Genomic DNA, 20,903 nt, shown 5'->3' with positions numbered 1-20,903 from the left:
GCCGTGCGCTTTTGGCACCAATCAGCTCTCAGCATCACGAGAGCACGCGTGGAAAACTCGCGAAGAGCTTTGCGCGCGACTCGGAACGCCCACACGTTTTTGGCGTCAGTCCTGCGCATTTGCATCAGCGCGAAAGTCAATCCAAAACGCAACAGAGGCGAAATGTTGACATGCACGTGTGAGTGCGTGCGTCCATTCATTCCGGTTTGTATTTGTATTGTTTCAAGCATGCAGGAAGAGTGTTGCATGTTGGAAATGGCGTTCACGGCGATGCATTGGAAGGAACGGGGCATGCTCAGACTTGCAGTCCCCAAGAATGTGCTATCCGATAACAAACTCTTTTGTTTAATTACAGTAAAGTCTCGTTATATCGATATCGGATATATCGATAGTCCCGGTTATATCAATATTTTTTCGGACTCCCTTGAATATCGATATAACGAGACTTTACTGTACCTAAATGAAGGAAGGAAGGAAGGAAGGAAGGAAGGGAGGTGGAAAAGGCAGTATGAAAAGGATTGATAAAGAAAGGAAATGAGGAAGGAAGGAATATAAAATTAGTAAAACAATGTGTCTCACGACAGCGTAGAATGGAGGAATGAAGACGAAGAAGGAAGGAAGGAACGGAGGGAGGGAGGGAGGGGGAGGGAGGAAAGAAGGAAGGAAGGAATTAGGGAAGGAAGGAAGGAGAGAGAGAGGGAAGGAAGAAAGAAAAGAAAGAAGGAAGAAATGAAGGAATTAAGGAAGGAAGGAAGGAAGGAAGGAAGGAAGGGAGGAATTAAGGAAGGAAGGGAGGGAGGGAGAAAGGAAGGAATGAAGGAAAAAAAGAAGGAAGGAATTAAGGAAGGAAAGAAGGGACAAATGAAGGAAGGGAGGAAGGAATTAGGGAAGAAAGGAAGGAGAGAGAGAGAGGGAAGGAAGGAAGGAAGGAAAGAAGGGAGGAAGGAATTAGGGAAGGAAGGAGAGAAAGAAGGAAGAAATGAAGGAATTAAGGAAGGAAGGAAGGAAGGAATTAAGGAAGGATGGGAGGGAGGGAGAAAGGAAGGAATGAAGGAAAGAAAGAAGGAAGGAATTAAGGAAGGAAGGAAGGGAGGGAGAAAGAAGGAAGGAATTAGGAAGGAAGGAAGGAAGGAAGGAATTAAGGAAGGAAGGAAGGAAGGAAGGAAGGAAGGAAGGAAGGAATTAGGAAGGAAGGAAGGAAGGAAGGAAGGAAGGAAGGAAGGGAGGGAGAAAGCAAGGAATTAAGGAAAGAAAGAAGGAAGAAATGAAGGAATTAAGGAAGGAAGGAAGGAAAGAAGGGAGGAAGGAATTAGGGAAGGAAGGAAGGAAGGAGAGAGAGAGAGGGAAGGAAGGAAGGAAGAAGAGAAAGAAGGAAGAAATGAAGGAATTAAGGAAGGAAGGAAGGGAGGGAGGGAGGGTGGGAGGGAAGGAAGGAAGGAACGAAGGAAGGAAGGAAGCAAGGAAGGGAGGGAGGGAGAAAGGAAGGAATGAAGGAAGGAAAGAAAGAAGGAAGAAAGGAAGGAATTAAGGAAAGAAAGAAGGAAGAAAGGAAGGGACAAATGAAGGAAGGAAGGAAGGAAGGAAGGTGATTTCACTTGATCGAGTCAAAGCATTGTTATTCAACGAGGCAACGACAGCCTTTTCTTCATTCCTTTGTGTGAAGAAGCCTCACTGCTTTTTCCACAACTTTTACCACAGAGGAAACTGTCCCTCTAATCACAGGACGCCTCCTAATTGTCGTTTCTCACCTCCGATGTGTGTGTGTGTGTGTGTGTGTGTGTGTGTGTGTGTGTGTGTGTGTGTGTGTGTGTGTGTGTGTGTGTGTGTGTGTGTGCGTGTGTGTGTTGGAGGGTCGGTGGGGGGGATTTCTTTGAAGTCAAAGAGGCAATGATCATGTCATCAGTTAGCAGTCAGGTGACATCTTCCTGTATCCGTTGACACATTTTGATGATGTCACGGAAGAGGTGAGACGGAAAATGTTTGATGTGCGCTTGTTGCCGGGCAGAACATCTATAATAGATATATATATTTAAATGATTTATAAATACAGGCCATTTCAACCTCACTCATACACTGCCATTCACAAATTTATTAGGGAATTGGAAATATAACATAGAGCGGCATTCCTGAATTACTTCGGGTTTTGTTTTTTAATGCAAGGGTACCGATAAAGCACTGGCCATGGCCTCTGGGAATTTTTTCCCTTCCACAAGGGGGTAGTATTTCCCTTTGTTTCTTATAGCGCTTTGTTTCAGCTTCAGCTGTTGTTAAAGCGCTATATAAACCAATATGTACGTATTGTATTTTGTACATCCGCCCCCATTTCAATCTCAGATAAGTCCCAACCCATATAATTTAGGATGTTTTTCTAATGAAAGAAGCAAGTCTGAGGTTTCACCAGACACCAGAGTACATTGACGATGACACCCACTTGTCGACATGTAAGGGGAGAAGCTTGACCCCTCTTGACCCCCCCCCCCAAGGGGGAAGTAGCAACTACAAAATAACAGGGAGTGTTTGTCTTTCCTTTCCTCGTATTTTCATCACTTTGCTGCTGTGGAAGGTAAATTTTTCCACAGAGTTGACTAATAAAGGTTAATCCAATCCAATCAGATCCAAGGGACCCAGTAGAGAAAATACACTTGGTATAGCAGAATGCCCAGAATGGCAAAGCGGAGTCTGCTAAATTCCTAGATACACTTAGGGTTAGGGTTAGGGTTAGGGTTAGGGGTTACAGCAGTGGGTCTTAAACAGGGTTCGGTTCGCCATCAGTGAGTCGGTCTCAGAGGTTCGGTGGATCCTCCCCCGCAGAGGTACAGCCATTGAAAGAAGGGTTCGAGCATATGAGCATATGAAACTGGTGTGGTTCGGTACCTCCAATAAGATTAAGAACCACTGGTCATGGCTCTCCTCTTGTATTCTCCTCTTGTATTCCTTGAGACAACTTCCCCTCAAGCCTTTCCCACACTGCCCTCACTCTTTTGCATTGCTTGAAAAAAACAACATCTATAGAAGGGTCATGGACCTCTTTTGGACCGGAACTGTCCCACATCAACAAGCCTTTGATATTAAGAGGAAACCCCAATAATGATTACCACCGTCCAAGTATTGTTGTCCTCACAACATCCGAGAGAGAGAGATAGAGTCTGCAGTTCGTGGGCACAGTCATTGAAAGAAGGGTTCAGTGAAAAAGCATATGAAACTGGTGGGGTTTGGTGCCTACAACAAGATTAAGAACCACTGGATCCTGGATTGACCCTTGGTTTTTGGTGCACCTGGTTGTTTTGCAAGTTGTCTCATGGTGATTTTGAGCATGCATTCTTTTGAGGTTTTGACTTAACGGTTGCTTCTTAGGTTGACACATGATGCTTTTGACCCCTGATCCTTAATGGGTTAAAAAGATTTCACCCACGATGCTTGTGCGTTGACCTATGTGGCTTTTGACATTAGGTGCTTAAGGGGCTGATTCAGGACGCTATGTGAGTTCACTAATGTTGCTTTTGACCGATGATCCTTCGTGGGTTGACTCATGAGTCTTTGGATCCATGAAGCTTCATGTATTTAGGCACGCTAATCTGTGCTTTCTTACCCAGCGATGCTTCACCCGTTGACCATTGTTGTTTTCTGACCCGTGACGCTCACGTGTTGAACCGCGGTACCTTGTAGGTTGACCAAAGTGTTAAAATTGGAGTAGCCCCTTGACATTTCATGCCTTGATTCACTTTGCCAGATAAGACGGTCCATTTTTCTCACCGACGGTGCCGGTCACACATTCAACGAGGTCGATGGGCCGCGAAAAGCTGTCGACGCACTCCGTCCGGGCCTCAGTGACTCACTTCAGAGGGGATGAGATAATGAGGTGCGATCCACAGAGCTTCTCAGTCTCGTGTTCTTCACCACGCCACAAACACAACTGAGCACTCAGCGACTGCCAAAGTACCCCTGAAATCCATCACCTACCCCTTCCCCTCTACTCCTTCTATCCCAAATCCATCACAGTCAACACACACCATGGCCCATATCTGTTGGCTGCGTCCCATCTGGGAGAGGGATTTCCCAACTTTTTTACCCCTTCCCACCCAGATCCCACCCACATCCTTGGAGGGACGTGACAAAGTGCAGGTCCCCGTGATGGTAGCGCTTAATAGACGCTTGTTAATAGACGCCATCCAATTGAGATGGTGGGCTTGACCCAAAAACCATATGTGAATGACGGATTTATTCTTTGGCAACACGGTGGTCCCGCGGTATGCACGTCGGCTTCACCATTCTAGGATTTGCGAGTCGAATTTCAGTTTCGGACCTCTTGTTCGGACTCCACTCTCTGAAATTCCAACATTATTTGACATGATCAGATGACTGTTGGAGTGACCGCCGTAGCTGAATGGGTTTATTGAGAAAACAATACAAGCATTTTTTGAAAAGTATGTAATTTTTTTAACCAATGACTAAACTAATTACCCTAAATCGCCCGAATTTACTCCAAACCTAAACCCTAATAGCAAACCCTAATCCCAAACTCGAATGAATGTTATATCTGAACTCATTGACTGCCATTCCTGATTTTATTTGGGAATTGAAAAGCATGACGTAGAGCCCCATTCCCGAATTTGGTCGGGTTTTTGTTTTTCTTGCAGGGGGATGCACTGGTCAGACCTCCGGCAATGTTTCCCGCCTCCCACAGGGGGCAGCATTTGCCTGTTGTACAGCCGACCCCATTTCAAGCAAAGGAATGAACTCCAGACCCATATAACTTGGGAAATACAGTGATACCTCGGTTTAGGAACCCCTTGGCTTACGAACTTTTCGGTTTATGAACGTTGATTTCATGAAAATTGAACCTTGGCATACAAACTATTTTTTGGGATACACCCGGAGCGCCACAATGAGTGTTGGCGAACGAGCCCGTTCTCCTAACAAGAAAATGGCAGCCGACTCATCCTTTATTCCCCGCCCCCAGTTAAAACCACCTGATTGGTCAAGAACGCAGCAGTGAGGGGAGGTGATTTAAACATTAAAGAGAAGGGCAGACGACAGAGAGTGAGTGACAAAATGGAGAGAAAACAATAAAATCGTTTCAACTTTGATAGTTCAAAGGCAGAGTGTACCCTGAAAGGTTAAAATTCCCATCAATCAGGCTCCACAAATAACCCGCACAAGCCATCTGTATGCTTGATGCAAAAAGCTATCAACCCAGCTAAACAGAACACAATTGATGAGGAACAAGGTAAAATTCTCGCAGAGAAAACACCAACAAGGGATCATGAATCAAGTTGGTGAAAGAAGAAGGCTACGTTCCTCATCAAGTGTTTAATGCTGATGAAACCGGCCACTCCATTCCATCAAGCCATCAACAACCATCACAAAGGTAAATAAAACCACTTTATTATACAGTACAGTTTATATCTTAAATTATAATACCATAGAATATTTATTTTACATAAAATAAGGTATATTTTGTGTAGTTTTAAGGCTTCCAAAATTAGAAAGTAGAAAATTATGTTTTACCTGGGAACGGATTATTATCATTGTAATGGTTTCCTATGGGAAATAAATTTTTGGGATACACATCTTTTGCCTTACACACTCTGTCTGGGAACCAATCAAGTTTGTAAGCCAACGTATCAGTGTCACTCTTTTTTCTGATGAAAGAAGAGAGTCAAAGGTTTCTTACGCTGCATTGAATGTTTATATAGTCCCAAAATTCACTATTCTGTGGGTCCCGGAAGAAGATCCCACAGCCATTCCAGGATTTCGATCCCAGAAATCTTCCACCGTCGGACCTCGCAGGATCGCCATCGTAGTTGGTCGGTGGTCAAATGCTTTCTCTCGCTTTTTTTGTTTTCTCCTTTCTTCAGACAGACAAGCAAAGAGAGACGGACAGACGGGGGCCAAATTACAGGACGGAGGATAAACGTGATGTAAAAATACACGCGGCAGCCAGCAGGTTCATCAGGCCGCGACGGGAGTGAGGCTGTTTTTAGAACGTATCTTCTCTCGGATAATCTCATCCTCTTCATTTGTGGCTCCTCTGGAAAGGAAGGGCCATACTTTGTGTGTGTGTGTGTGTGTGTATGTGTATGTGCGTGTGTGTTTAAATCTAAATATGCATCACTTGTTTTGGGAAATGCACGGAAAGCAGAAAGAAGGAGAAATATATCTATTTTTGTATTAAATGATGCCAAGGTCACGAGATGGCTTGGGAGCCGATCGTTGAAAATATAGGTTTTTTTTTAGTCTTGTCACGATTCACAAAGATCTGCTTGACATTAAAGGACAACCGACACCATTTTTTGTTTCCTAACTGACATCAGAAAAACGTTTTATAGCATCTAAAATACCCAAAATATGTAGACTGATTTTTTTTGTCAAATGCAAAACACCAATAAAAATGACTTGAAGTATCCCAAAACTGCCACAAAATGAGCTTGGAACAGGGGAGATTCAGAAAGTCCCGCCCCCTTATTTGTGACATCACTATTGGTCACACACTGCCTTGCTCCAGAATCAAAACAATGGCTTCAGAGAGTTCAGATTGGGAGAAGATGCTTTCTTGTTACTCATCCAGTTATGAATAAGATTCAAATAGTTCTGAAGAGGAAAGCATACATGTTTGCAATCGATTAAAGAAGTCCTTCCGTATCAATTCCAGCCATCTGGACTCCAATGTAGCGCCCAGAAAATGCACAAGATGGCGCACAAGCTCCATTGGAAATGGGCTGATTTGTCCACTGGGAATTTGTGCGTACATCTCCTTTATGCGTGTTACCGCAATTGGCTGCGACACACAACGATTCGCCATTGCGTTATTTCTGTAGTTTTCCTTCTCATTTCACCATCAACACGGTGTTTTCAGATGAAGAAAAGTACCCAAAATACATTGTGTGTCACTTTCTCGGTCAGGGGTGTTTCCTCTGTGACGTCTGGATCACGGTTGTGTGGTCGGACTTGTTGTAACAATACGCAAAAAGTACGCAGCCATATTTACAAAAAAACGGCTCAGGTGACATACGCACTCATTGGTGGAGCGTTTAAGCTAATTAGCCTAGTTAGTGTTTTTTGTTGTTTAATGCTAACTCTTTTATGCTAATGTTAGAGCCATAAGAAAATATTTGTTAAAATACATTTTTGTTTACAATTGTATAATTAGAGTTGGGGCCTGTTTTTTTTGGGTCACCCTGTATTTGTTAGATGTCACTCTCACTTCAAACTACTACATGTTACTTACCCCCCTAAAGGTCCGATTGCCCCCGGCAACCAATATAAATCGCTTCCGGCACCTCCGTGAATAACCATTGAGCAAAACAATCGATTTTGAACACCTCCAAGGACACCTCGTCGTGACCCACGTTGCCATTTTCTTGACATTGCTTCTATCTCAAGACAAAAGGAGAGCAAAAGCAAACGAAAGAGGCAGGTCAGTGCACACAAATGCTCATTGTCCTGACGGAGGAGGAAATTGCTGCGGGATACAACCAAAATGTGCTGACTCACTTCAAGCTAGCGAGTGACAATGGAAGCTCCTCAAAGTTTACACCAGAGCAAAGTCAAACATGAGTAGCGCGGACAGGGGGGATAAACAACAAATGAAGGTTTTGACCTGCCCGGTGGGATCAGGTCTGCGGACCAAACACTATTAGAGCAGTCGGGGATTTAAGCGGATACTCGGAGGGGATTGAATCCTTTCTTTTGCTACACCTTCTCTTCGGAACGACCTCTCGCTGAACGTTGGGCAAGCACTATTGGTTATTTTCTTTGTTTGTTGTGTGAATGATTTTCGCCTCGTGTACAGCAAATTGTGTACAGCGGTGGTTGTTTCTAAAGTCCGCTAGCAATATGGTGAGTTGAGTGAAGTGCAGTTTTAGACTCTTTGGGATGAATGTGGGGTTGGTAATAAAAAAACAAATAAACAAGAAACATAAAACAAGACACACGAAAGACGAAACACAAAAAAACGAAACACAAAACGAGAAACACGAAACATGAAAGACGAAACGCGAAAAACGAAACACAAAACGCGAAACACAGAAAACAAAAAAAATAAAAAAATTAACATTTGTTATTTTCTTTGTTTGTTGTTGTGTGAATGATTTTCGCCTCGTGTACAGCAAATTGTGTACAGCGGTGGTTGTTTTTAAAGTGCGCTGGAAATACGATTGAGTTGAGTGAAGTGGAGTTTTAGACTATTTGGGATGAATGTGGCAACCCGTAATAAATAAAATAGCAAAACAAAAAACAAAAAACAAAAAAACAAAAAACAAAAAAAACAAAAAAACAAAAAAACAAAAAAACAAAAAACAAAAAACAAAAAACAAAAAACAAAAAACAAAAAACAAAAAACGAACACGCAAAACGAAAAAAGAAACGTGAAACATGGACACGAAAAATGAAAAATGAAAAATGAAAAACGAAACAAAAAACGAGAAACGAAACCAGAAATCAGAAACCAGAAACGCAACTCAACTCAACTCAAAACGCGGACATGGACACGAAACACGAAATCCGAAACACGAAACACGAAACGAAAAACGAAAAACGAAACCACAAACGCGAACGCGCACGAGCACACGGACACGGACACGAAAAATGAAAAATGAAAAATGAAAAATGAAAAATGAAAAATGAAAAATGAAAAATGAAAAATGAAAAATGAAAAATGAAAAACGAAACAAAAAACGAGAAACGAAACCAGAAATCAGAAACCAGAAACGCAACTCAACTCAAAACGCGGACATGGACACGAAACACGAAACGAAAAACGAAACCACAAACGCCAAAAACGAAAACGAAACGACACACGCGAAATGCGAACGCGCACGAAAAACGAAAAACGAAAAATGAAAAACGAAAAATGAAAAATGAAAAATGAAAAATGAAAAACGAAACAAAAAACGAGAAACGAAACCAGAAATCAGAAACCAGAAACGCAAGTTAACTCAAAACGCGGACATAGACACGAAACACGAAACACGAAACACGAAACACAAAACACGAAACACGAAACGAAAAACGAAACCACAAACGCGAAATGCGAGCGCGCACGAGCACACGGACACGGACACGGTCACGAAAAATGAAAAATGAAAAATGAAAAATGAAAAATGAAACAAAAAATGAAAAATGAAAAATGAAAAATGAAAAATGAAAAACGCAAGAAAAACTCAAAAAACGAGAAATAGACACGAAATCAGAAACCAGAAACGCAACTCAACTCAAAACGCGAAACACGACACGAAAAACGAAACCACAAACGCGAAATGCGAACGCGCACGAGCACACGGACACGGACACGAAAAATGAAAAATGAAAAATGAAAAGAGAAACGAGAACCACAGAACGCGAAACACAAAAAAAACGAAACACGAAAAACTAAAAAATAAACATTGATTTCCCATAAGAAAGCATTAAAAATGAGTATAATCCGTTCCCAGGTAAACTTGTTATTGGTAAACAACAAAGCCAACGCGACACAAATTGTGACATCAAATATGCTTTTCATATTATTTTAGATGGAATCCTTATGCAAATTAGCCTCTAAGGGGGATACTCGCGACTGTGACGTGTACGTTATGAAGAACAATGACAGCCTTTGACTTGTCAACATGACGTGAATGGCGTGTGATGGCGGATTTTGTGTGAATGTGTTCTCATGGCCACAAAAGCACGACTGCATGTCAGCGACAACCAAAGTATCGCACATGAGCTCATCAAAGACCTCGCACGCCACCTCCACCGCGTGGGGGGCTTCAAAGCCAACAATGGAAGGCCGCGACTTGTTCCGTCTGATGCCACCGAACACTTTCAAGCGCCGCCGGGGTTCGCAGGTCATCCAAGCAGCAGAGTGTGAAGGAGTGCGAAGTGGGGACGGGTAGTGTTAAGGGGGTTGTGGCGGGGGATGGGGAGTGGGACTCCTGGGTGGACATGGCGTGGGGCAGTGGGAGCTCTTGGGTCGCAATTTTCCGCCCTGATTGGAGTAGTGAATGAGCGAGCATTTTGTGCCTCAGCCGAGTGGGAGCGAATGGTTGGATCGGCCGTTTGGGAAATCTCTCACAGTTGGAGAGGTGACATCACCTTGATAGCGGATGACGTCTCATTAAATAAAAGTCCGAAAAAATAATATAAACTATCGATATATCCGAAAAAGAATATCTACGAAAAACATGACTTTATGTATTTATGTTTTAGAAAACGTGTACAGTGATACATTGCCTTACGAACTTAATTGGTTCCCAGATAGAGTGTGTAAGGTAAAAAGTGTGTATCCCAAAAAATAATTTCCCATAGGAAACCATTAAAATGAGAATAATCCGTTCCCAGGTCCCCATAAAACATAATTTTCGAATTTTCTAAGCCTTAAAACTACACAAAATATACCTTATTTTATGTAGAATAAATGTGCTAATATAATTTATAATTGTATTTTATTTATTATTGTATCTCTGCTTGTCTGCGACTGTAAAGTGTCCTCGACAGCTTTGAAAGGCGCTTGAAATAAAATGTATTAATAATATTATTATTATTATTATTATTATTATTATTATTATTAGCTATCTAGCTGGCTAGATGCTAGATTTGAGTTAGCTCTATTTGAATTACTTCCGGGTTGAGTGAACGATGGCGCCTGTGACTGCCACTGCTCACCCACAGAAAAGCGTATCCAGTGACTGTAAAGTGACCTTGATTTTTTTTTTTATAATAATAATAATAATAATAAAAATATTATTATTATTATAAAAATCAGACAGAATACGACAAAATATGGCCAGTTGGCAGGTATGCCTCACCTCACCTGAATGTGTCACGCTAATCTGAGGGCTGTTTTTTTATCTGGCCACTTCTGGTTTTATTTTGAAAGAGCCTATGGCCTTTATCTCTGTGCCTGTACATTTCGTCCTACAGCGTCCATTGCAGCCACAAATCTGACCATCTGGCCTTTCCTTGTTTCCGCAGCCTTGCCTATTTTGAGTTTTTCGCCGCTGATCCTCAAATAAATAGTATGTACTTTACTCTGAACCCTGCAACCGTGTCCAAATTTGGGATGGACAGGATGCTTTTGATACCTTCTGTGGTATATTTTGGGGATCAACAGCTTTAGTATTTTTTTCATCCTCAACTCACTGCTACTTCCTGGTCTACCAAAATTGTTTCTTTCCCTCTTCCTCCTCTCACTTTCCTGATTCATCAAATCCGCAGAGTGCTTTTTCCATTTATGCGCTCCGCAAATTGCACCATCACACACGTCTGCATCTCCATCCTTCATCATCATAAACTGCTGAAAATTGTAAAGAGCAATACATTGGGGAGACTGAACAAATTCTCAAAAAAAGACTTTATCAACATCGCAGGGATAATACTAGTTCGCGTCAATCTGCAGTACATATGCACCGAAAAGCTAGCAACCACTCATTTGACGAAAATAGGGATACAATCTTAGCGAAAGAAAATAGTTCGAAAGGGGAGTAAAAGAAGCTATTTTCATAAAACAGCAAAACCATTCACTAAATCGCCTAATATCTTCAATTCCCCAATAAAAAATTTGGGTATGGCAATGAATGACAGTAATACCTTGGCTTACGAATGGAATTGGTTCCCAGACAGAGTGTGTAAGGCAAAAAGTGTGTCTCTCAAAAATTACTTTCCTATAGGAACCCATTAAAATGAGAATAATCAGTTCCCAGGTCCCCATAAAACATAATTTTCCACTTTCTAAGCCTGAAAACAGCACAAAATATACTTATTTTATGAACAATAAGTGTGCTATGGTATTAGAATTAAATAAACTTTACTGTGTAATAAAGTCGCTTTATTTACCTTTGTGATGGTCGTTGATGGCTTGATGAGGAACGTAACCTTCTTATGTCACCATCTTGAGGAATGATCCCTTGTAGGTGCTTTGTCTGTGATAATTTTATCTAGTTCCTCATCAATTGTGTTCTGTTTAGCTGGGCTTGATAGCTTTTTGCATCACGTGTACAGATGGCTTGCGCGGGTTGTTTATGGAGCCTGATTAATGGGATATTTTAACCTTGCAGTCTACACTCTGCCTTTGAACTCTCAAAGTTGAAACTCTCTCAATGTCGTCTGCCTGTCTCTTTAATGTTTAAACCACCCCCCACTCACTGCTGCGTTCTTGACCAATCACGTGACTTTAACCGAAGACTGGGGGCGGCGAATAGAAGACAAAAACAGTCGGCTGCCATTTTGTTGTTCGCAAACGACACATCACTCATTGAGGCAGCTCCGTATATGAAAAAAATTCGTATGCCAAGGTAAAATTTTCATAAATGTAACGTTCAAACCGAAAAGTTCGTAAGCCAAGGGCTTCGTAAACCGAGGTATTACTGTATTTAAATAAAACTTTGATACTCGTGTTCATTTTTGGGAATCTTGGCAGGATGGTGATGGAAACAATGAATTTTGGATAAGAAGATGCCGAGATGATTGGTATGTCTCTTTTTTGTTTGTTTGTTTGTTTGTTTTTTGATCCTAACATCCTGCCACACGGCACCAGCAAAACATCAAGACCATGCAATTTTCATCACGGAGTCCACCCTGTGATACCGCATTGTTTGGTCTGCGGGAAGCAACTTCGGAATCAACATTTAGCATGCGTGGACATACGTGGAAAAGAATGATTTTGTTTATGCGGGGGTGCGGTCCATGATTCAGGATTTCTCAAGGGGAAAAAACTAGACGAACTTCAGTGATGAGAATGAAGACAATAAATTATACTGCGTTTGATGTTGAGGAAACTTTAGATGTTATGTTAACTGAAGCCAAAATTGCCCTCAAATGTTTATAAAAATACTAACTTGAGCTTAGTTGTTTTTTGTGTTCCCCAAAATAAATATAACGGGGTAATTAAAAGCCATTATTTTCATGTTCATGAAAGAGCTTCAGTAAGGACAAAATGTTTGGTTGTTTTTCATGAAAACAAGAGCGCTTGGTTCACTTAAGACGCAATTAAAACAATTACAGAAAGTTTTTAAATGTTGTTAGCTGTTGTTTAGTTGTATGTTGTTAGCTGTTGTTTAGCTGTTGTCTCATTCTTCAAAATTGGTTTGGTTTATCTATCCATTCATTTAGGAACAAGTGACGTTTCCCTAAAACGTGCGTTAGTCCTGTTGAAGAATCAATTTTAATATCATGGAAGACATTTGAGGTTCATTTTAACTTTATCTAAAATATTTTTCGCTTCAACAAATGTTACAAAATGGCATATGAATCCGACATTGTGTTGAATTAAGACATTTTTTTAAAATCTGCAACAAGTAGGAGAAACCCTGAAGTGTGCTCGCTTTATCGATTCTTGCATTCTACCACCACCTGGCGGTTAAAAGTAGCACTACAAGAATTACAATCCAAAACGTACACGACGTTGCGCATAGCTTTATCTCACAAATATAAGATGAAATAGTATAGTATATACAATGGTAAATAAAAAATAAATTTATTTTCATTTAAAAATGGCATAAAAATGACTAATAATAATTTATACAATTTATTATTTATTTAACACACGAACAGATTGCACTTACGTTTGGGCATGTTGCACTTCCGGACTTCGCCAGTAGGCGCCACTAGATCATTGTTTCTGTTTCTTCCTATTACCGTGGGGCATGTGGACATGAGGTAGGAAGGTCAGTGTCCTGCTGAAATCAAATCAAAGTGAAATAGCAGATGGATGTATCGTTGCCAGGGCAACTCATTGTCAGTATCACGTCAGAAAAGAAAAAAAAAGTTTACACAAGGTCGACTGCGGTAAACAGCTGCGTTGCTAAGTGATGAGATTTTATAGGCCCCGCCGGATGTGTTATTCAACCGTGATTCACGATGTTTCCAAATATGGCCGTGCGTATTATCGCAAGTTGATCCATGGGTGTCACCTTGAACCGGATGTGGCGTTTACAGCACCGATGTGTCAGGCGACGCAAAGCATCAATATGGGAATTGACCTGTGGGGTGCTTTGTCCGGAGAAAAGGACGGCCATTCATGCCTTTGGAAAATGGGCCATGTTAAATTATGGGCAGACGCTTGTTGATTTTGTTTGTGGAATTATTAAAGGATAACCGACCCCCGCGGACAAGTTGTGTCCATAATTTGTAAAACTTCTACTGAGCGTATTTTACAAAGATTCCACGGCATATAGCTAGCTATATTTTACGTTTTAACACTCGCGCTGAATATTCAGGAAGTCTTGTTTTTAAGTTGGTGATGATTCCAGACGTGACGTCACGTCTGGAACGCCCCTGACCGAGAAAGCGACACACAATGCATTTTGGGTACTTTGTTTGGTCTGAAATCATCGTGTTGGTCCGTGTTGATGGCGAAATTAGAAGGAAAAGGCAAATAATGCGATGGTGAATCGTTGTGTGTTGCACCAAGACTACTATTTGATACTAATTGACACAAATACCCAAAATCAGCCCATTTCCAACAGAGCTAGGGCGCCATCTTGTGCATTTTCTAGGACGCTACACATCAGTCCTGGCGCCTCAAAATGACCCGGAAGGACTTCTTTAATCGATTGCAAACATGTATGCTTTCCTCTTCAGAACTATTTGAATCATATTCCTAACTGGATGAGTAACAAGAAAGCAGCTTCTCCGAATCTGAAGCCATTGTTTTGATACTCGAGCAAGGCAAGACGTCTTGGCGTGACGTCACGAACAGGGGGCGGGACTTTCTGAAAAATCCCCAATTTGCAGCTCAATTGTTTGCAGTTTTAGCACACACACAAGTCATTTTTATTGGTGTTTTGCATTTGACTAAAAATATCATACTGCGTGTTTTGGGTATTTTAGATGCTATAAAACGTTTTTCTGATGTCAGTTAGGAAATAAAAAAGTGATGTCGGTTGTCCTTTAAGGTTTCCATCCATCTAAATGTTTATTTGTCAGCTTAGCCGTCTTCCTATTGACCAATGAGATTATTATTCGGCATTCAATTTACGGTTTCCTCTCGGGGGCTGTTATGAATTTGGAAAATGTTTAATCCCCTCCACATATTACATACAGAGCGCACAACAAATGAATGAATAACTACAGTAAAGTCTCGTTTATCGATATCGGATATCGATAGTCCCGGTTATATCGATACTATTTCTATGCACGCACGGAGAAAATTACATGCAAACAGGGTCGGATATATCGATAGTCCCGGTTATATCGATATTTTTTCGGACTCCCTTGAATATCGATATAACGAGACTTTACTGTAGTTTTCAAATTTGAAGTCCAAAATAATGACTGTTATTGTGGTTTACGTACGACAATTTGAAAGTGTGGTTTTCACAAACTTGTGAAATTTGGAATTTCACACGTTTGATTTGCTTTTGCGGCCCGAATAAAATGATGTTGGCGGGCCATATTTGCCTGAACCCATGTTATGGCCTGAACTTTGACATCTGAGATCTAGATCAACCATTTTAAATCAGATGTTCTTAAAAATCGTGCCCACCTCACAGAGTCCTGAACAATATGGCTGAATAGAGGGAAAGATATGAGGTAAAATGGCATTTGCCCAGCATTAAAAAATACACTCATTGTACTCCCCCCAGTGATGGTTATTTTATGTCTTAATAGTATTCAATATTATGGATCCCTGCTGTTCGCTGGGAGGTGTCTTCGCCCCTAAAAATCACATTGTCTTTGTTTGCACAGTCCATTACTTACGTTTGGGCATGTTGCACTTCCGGACTTCTCCAGTAGGCGCCACTAGATCATTGTTTCTGTTTCTTCCTATTACCGTGGGGCATGTGGACATGGGGTAGGAAGGTCAGTGTCCTGCTGAAATCAAATCAAAGTGAAATAGCAGATGGATGTATCGTTGCCAGGGCAACTCATTGTCAGTATCACGTCAGAAAAGAAAAAAAAAAGTTTACACAAGGTCGACTGCGGTAAACAGCTGCGTCGCTAAGTGATGAGATTTTATAGGCCCCGCCGGATGTGTTATTCAACCGTGATTCACGATGTTTCCAAATATGGCCGTGCGTATTATCGCAAGTTGATCCATGGGTGTCACCTTGAACCGGATGTGGCGTTTACAGCACCGATGTGTCAGGCGACGCAAAGCATCAATATGGGAATTGACCTGTGGGGTGCTTTGTCCGGAGAAAAGGACGGCCATTCATGCCTTTGGAAAATGGGCCATGTTAAATTATGGGCAGACGCTTGTTGATTTTGTTTGTGGAATTATTAAAGGACAACCGACGCCTCCGGACAAGTTGTGGCCATAATTTGTAAAACTTCTACTGAGCGTATTTTACAAAGATTCCACGGCATATAGCTAGCTATATTTTACGTTTTAACACTCGCGCTGAATATTCAGGAAGTCTTGTTTTTAAGTTGGTGACGATTCCAGACGTGACGTCACGTCTGGAACGCCCCTGACCGAGAAAGCGACACACAATGCATTTTGGGTACTTTGTTTGGTCTGAAATCATCGTGTTGGTCCGTGTTGATGGCGAAATTAGAAGGAAAAGGCAAATAATGTGATGGTGAATCGTTGTGTGTTGCACCAAGACTACTATTTGATACTAATTGACACAAACACCCAAAATCAGCCCATTTCCAACAGAGCTAGGGCGCCATATTGTGCATTTTCTAGGACGCTACACATCAGTCCTGACGCCTCAAAATGACCCGGAAGGACTTCTTTAATCGATTGCAAACATGTATGCTTTCCTCTTCAGAACTATTTGAATCATATTCCTAACTGGATGAGTAACAAGAAAGCAGCTTCTCCGAATCTGAAGCCATTGTTTTGATACTCGAGCAAGGCAAGACGTCTTGCGTGACGTCACGAACAGGGGGCGGGACTTTCTGAAAAATCCCCAATTTGCAGCTCAATTGTTTGCAGTTTTAGCACACACAAGTCATTTTTATTGTTTTGCATTTGACTAAAAATATCATACTGCGTGTTTTGGGTATTTTAGATGCTATAAAACGTTTTTCTGATGTCAGTTAGGAAATAAAAAAGTGATGTCGGTTGTCATTTAAGGTTTCCATCCATCTAAATGTTTATTTGTCAGCTTAGTCGTCTTCCTAGTGAACAATGAGATTATTATTCGGCATTCAATTTACGGTTTCCTCTCGGGGGCTGTTATGAATTTGGAAAATGTTTAATCCCCTCCACATATTACATACAGGGCGCACAACAAATGAATGAATAACTACAGTAAAGTCTCGTTATATCGATATCGGATATATCGATAGTCCCGGTTATATCGATACTATTTCTATGCACGCACGGAGAAAATTACATGCAAACAGGTCGATTATCGATAGTCCCGGTTATATCGATATTTTTTCGGACTCCCTTGAATATCGATATAACGAGACTTTACTGTAGTTTTCAAATTTGAAGTCCAAAATAATGACTGTTATTGTGGTTTACGTACGACAATTGGAAAGTTTGGTTTTCACAAACTTGTGAAATTTGGAATTTCACACGTTTGATTTGCTTTTGCGGCCCGAATAAAATGATGTTGGCGGGCCATATTTGGCCCCAGGGCCTGAACTTTGACATCTGAGATCTAGATCAACCATTTTAAATCAGATGTTCTTAAAAATCGTGCCCACCTCACCGAGTCCGGAACAATATGGCTGAATAGAGGGAAAGATATGAGGTAAAATGGCATTTGCCCAGCATTAAAAAATACACTCATTGTACTCCCCCCAGTGATGGTTATTTTATGTCTTAATAGTATTCAATATTATGGATCCCTGCTGTTCGCTGGGAGGTGTCTTCGCCCCTAAAAATCACATTGTCTTTGTTTGCACAGTCCATTAGCGACAAGAAGAAAAGTCAATTGAATTGCTGATTAAAAATCCCCCTGACATCTTATTTCGTAGCTTGGTTTGACAAAATAAGATGTGGGTGTTTTAGTTAGTTTTTTGAAACAAAAAAATACAATAAATGTTTTCTGTGTATGTCCTTGTCAACATGTAGCAGATGATAAAAAAAGATGTTTGCGAAGTGTGAAACCAATTTTTGTACTTTGCAGTTTGGCTAACATCTCTTTATGACGTACAATAAGTACATGCTAGGCATAGCGATACTGAGCGGACCCACCTAATAATATGAATACAAAAACACATGAATGACAAAATAAAAAAAATAATAAACAGACAAACACAAACAAAAATAAACTAGCTAGCTGCCTAAACAGCTTGCTAGCTAACTAATTAACTAAATAGATGGATGGATGGATGGGTAGCTAGCTAGCTAGCTAACTAGATGGATAGACAGATAGACATAAAGACAGCTAGCTAACCAGATAACTAGATAGATAGTTAGCTAGCTAGATAGATGGATAGAAATAAAGACAGCTAGCTAGTCAGATAGCTGGATGGATGGATGGATAGGTGGATAGGCGGATAGATAGATAGATAGATAGATAGATAGATAGATAGATAGATAGATAGACAGCTAGCCAGATAGCTAGATAGATAGCAAGCTAGATAGACCTAAAGACAGCTATCTAGCCAGATAGCTAGATAGATAGCTAGATAAATAGCTAGCTATCTAGTTAGCTAGATAAATAGCTATCTAGCTAGCTAGATACAATAGCTAGCTAGCTAGCTGGATAAGCTAGATCGAGAGAATAACAAGTAATAAGAAGCAAGCGTTCTGCCATTTTGATTTATAGTAAGTGTGAATTTTAGGGTTATATTGCCATCTGTTGGGATCTTCCAAACACATACTTGTCCTGCATATCGTGTCCATTTGCCACCAAATGTGAACAATGTCTACTCCAACAGATGGACACCTCATTTAAACATATTTGCATTTTGATCATCACAAAGTTTAATGATTGGCAAATAAAAGACCAAATCATAATCATGCTAGCCCACAAATTCGGAACCTACTTGCAGCATTGATTCTACATATAACTGTTGATAAAATACGTAACAATACGCTAACGCTTTTAAATATGTCTTTACTTCTCTTTATACGACAACCATTCAGGGGGAAAAAAATTGTGCACGTAAACATGACACGTTAAATATTTAATATGTATGCGAGCACAATGGCACAATGGCACAATTCACATTCAAAGGAGGTGATTGCTAAACATCACTCAGCACCGGATTAACAGCAATTATTATTATTATTATTATTATTATTATTATTATTATTAGTAGTAGTAGTAGTAGTAGTAGTAGTAGTAGTGGTCTTAGTCTTAGTCTTATTATTGTTATTATTGTTATTATTCCTATGACTATGACTACTATTACTATTACTCCTATTAATTATTATTATTATTATTATTATTATTATTATTATTATTATTCCTATGACTATTATTACTAACTATTACCATCACTCCTATTATTATTATTATTATTATTATTATTATTATTATTATTCCTATGACCATGACTATTACTACTAACTATTACTATTATTCCTATTATTATTATTGTTATCATTATTATCATTATTATTATTATTGTTATCATTATTATTATTTTATTATTCTTATTCTTATTCTTATTCTTATTCTTATTCTTATTCTTATTCTTATTCTTATTCGTATTCTTCTTATTCTTCTTCTTCTTATTATTATTATTATTATTATGACTATTATTCTGACTATTATTATGACTATTATTACGACTATTACTATTACTATTACTATTACTATTACTACTACTATGACTACTACTATGACCACTCCTATTATTATTATTATTATTATTATTATTATTATTATTATTATATTATTATTATCTTTAGTTTTCAATGCACCATGTGGATTGTTTCATCAACACTAAAAGAATAACAGCGTCCGGGTTTCTAGCTAACAGAACACGGGTCGTCCTTGCAGGGCTTTACGTCCCCCTGCAACAAAAGCGTCAGGACTGCTTTGGTCAGGTAGCTGGAAGTGCCTCTCCGACCTACAGGTGGCGTGTTGTAGAAAGCCTGCATGTCGTCCTGGAGACATCAGGGAGGACAATGCTGATTTCTCTTTAAAAAAAATACCCAAAGGGGTCGGAATGCTTCATACCTGCTTTTCAGTTCCTTCCGAGCGACTACGATCCCGCTGAAAATCAGCAAATGCTTCCTTTACAAGACTGTCCAGATCCACCTTGTCAGCAAAATCCACTTCCGGGTTTCTCTCCAGCACGATGGACACTACCATTAACAACTGCGCTCACACAAGGAGAGATATGAGGACACTGGTATCAAAGTCAAGGTCCGGGGGCCGAATCTGGCCCGCAAACATCATTTTATTCGGCCCGCAAAGGCCAATGCAACTTGTGAAATTCCATGATGTTTGCAGTGTCTGAAACTCATGACAAAAAAGTTAATGGACACCCGGGCAGACAACTCTGAAAAGTTGCCTGCCCGATTTTTCACAATTTAAAACACAATAGGACGACTAATCGCAAAAAAACACAGTGTTGCGAAGTATAAAGGGTTTTCTAAAATTAAGGAAGTACCTACCACAAATGCTCCCTTGCTTAATTTATGGTAAATAACCCTTGCTGAAGATTTCGCTCCAGTTGTAGTTTATCATCGTGGTGCACAATACAATGTTTGCATTGCGTTGTCTGCTCAAAGCTACGTGGACTCCTTTTTTTCTAACCGGCTTTCAAAACTCTCAAGTACACTTTTCAGTCAGGGTGTAGTCTGAAGCAGGCTTCTGATTGGCTGCCGGTGCCGAGTATGCAAAATGCCAAACGAACGTTTGTTTGGCAATTTGTTTCTTCTCACGACTTTTTGGACGGACTTGTTTTCTCAGTGGTCGACTTCGCTTTTTACAAGTGGCGATATTTGTTATAATTAACATTCCTGCTAATATTTAATGCCGAAAACGGAATACCTGAAAATACAGGTAACATCCGACTTACGACCGAGTTCTGTTCCGACCAAACGGTCGCAAATCGAAATG

The 20,903-nt window shown here is 40.3% G+C and overlaps 1 protein-coding gene across 2 annotated transcripts in view; it reads right to left on the bottom strand.

The window, feature by feature from the left end:
- Window positions 1-19,421: 19,421 nt before the first annotated feature.
- phkb (phosphorylase kinase, beta) overlaps window positions 19,422-20,903 on the bottom strand; it is a 66,057-nt gene continuing 64,575 nt past the window's right edge. Inside the window, exons 30-31 of one of the 2 annotated variants that reach the window (XM_088991487.1) lie at window positions 20,016-20,156; window positions 19,422-19,942 (exon numbers count right to left, since the gene is read on the bottom strand). In XM_088991487.1, the coding sequence (XP_088847613.1) occupies window positions 19,805-19,942; window positions 20,016-20,156 (279 nt within the window). In that variant the 3' untranslated portion in view covers window positions 19,422-19,804. The remainder of the gene's footprint in view (window positions 19,943-20,015; window positions 20,157-20,903) is intronic. The other variant, XM_088991488.1, reaches the window with a different exon arrangement.

This window comes from Hippocampus bargibanti, linkage group LG03, assembly GCF_051943395.1.
Source record: "Hippocampus bargibanti isolate YZ-2025 linkage group LG03, ASM5194339v1, whole genome shotgun sequence".
Lineage (NCBI taxonomy): Eukaryota > Metazoa > Chordata > Actinopteri > Syngnathiformes > Syngnathidae > Hippocampus > Hippocampus bargibanti.
Note: the sequence above shows the minus strand (reverse complement) of the source record. Positions and strands in the feature narration are given on the sequence as shown.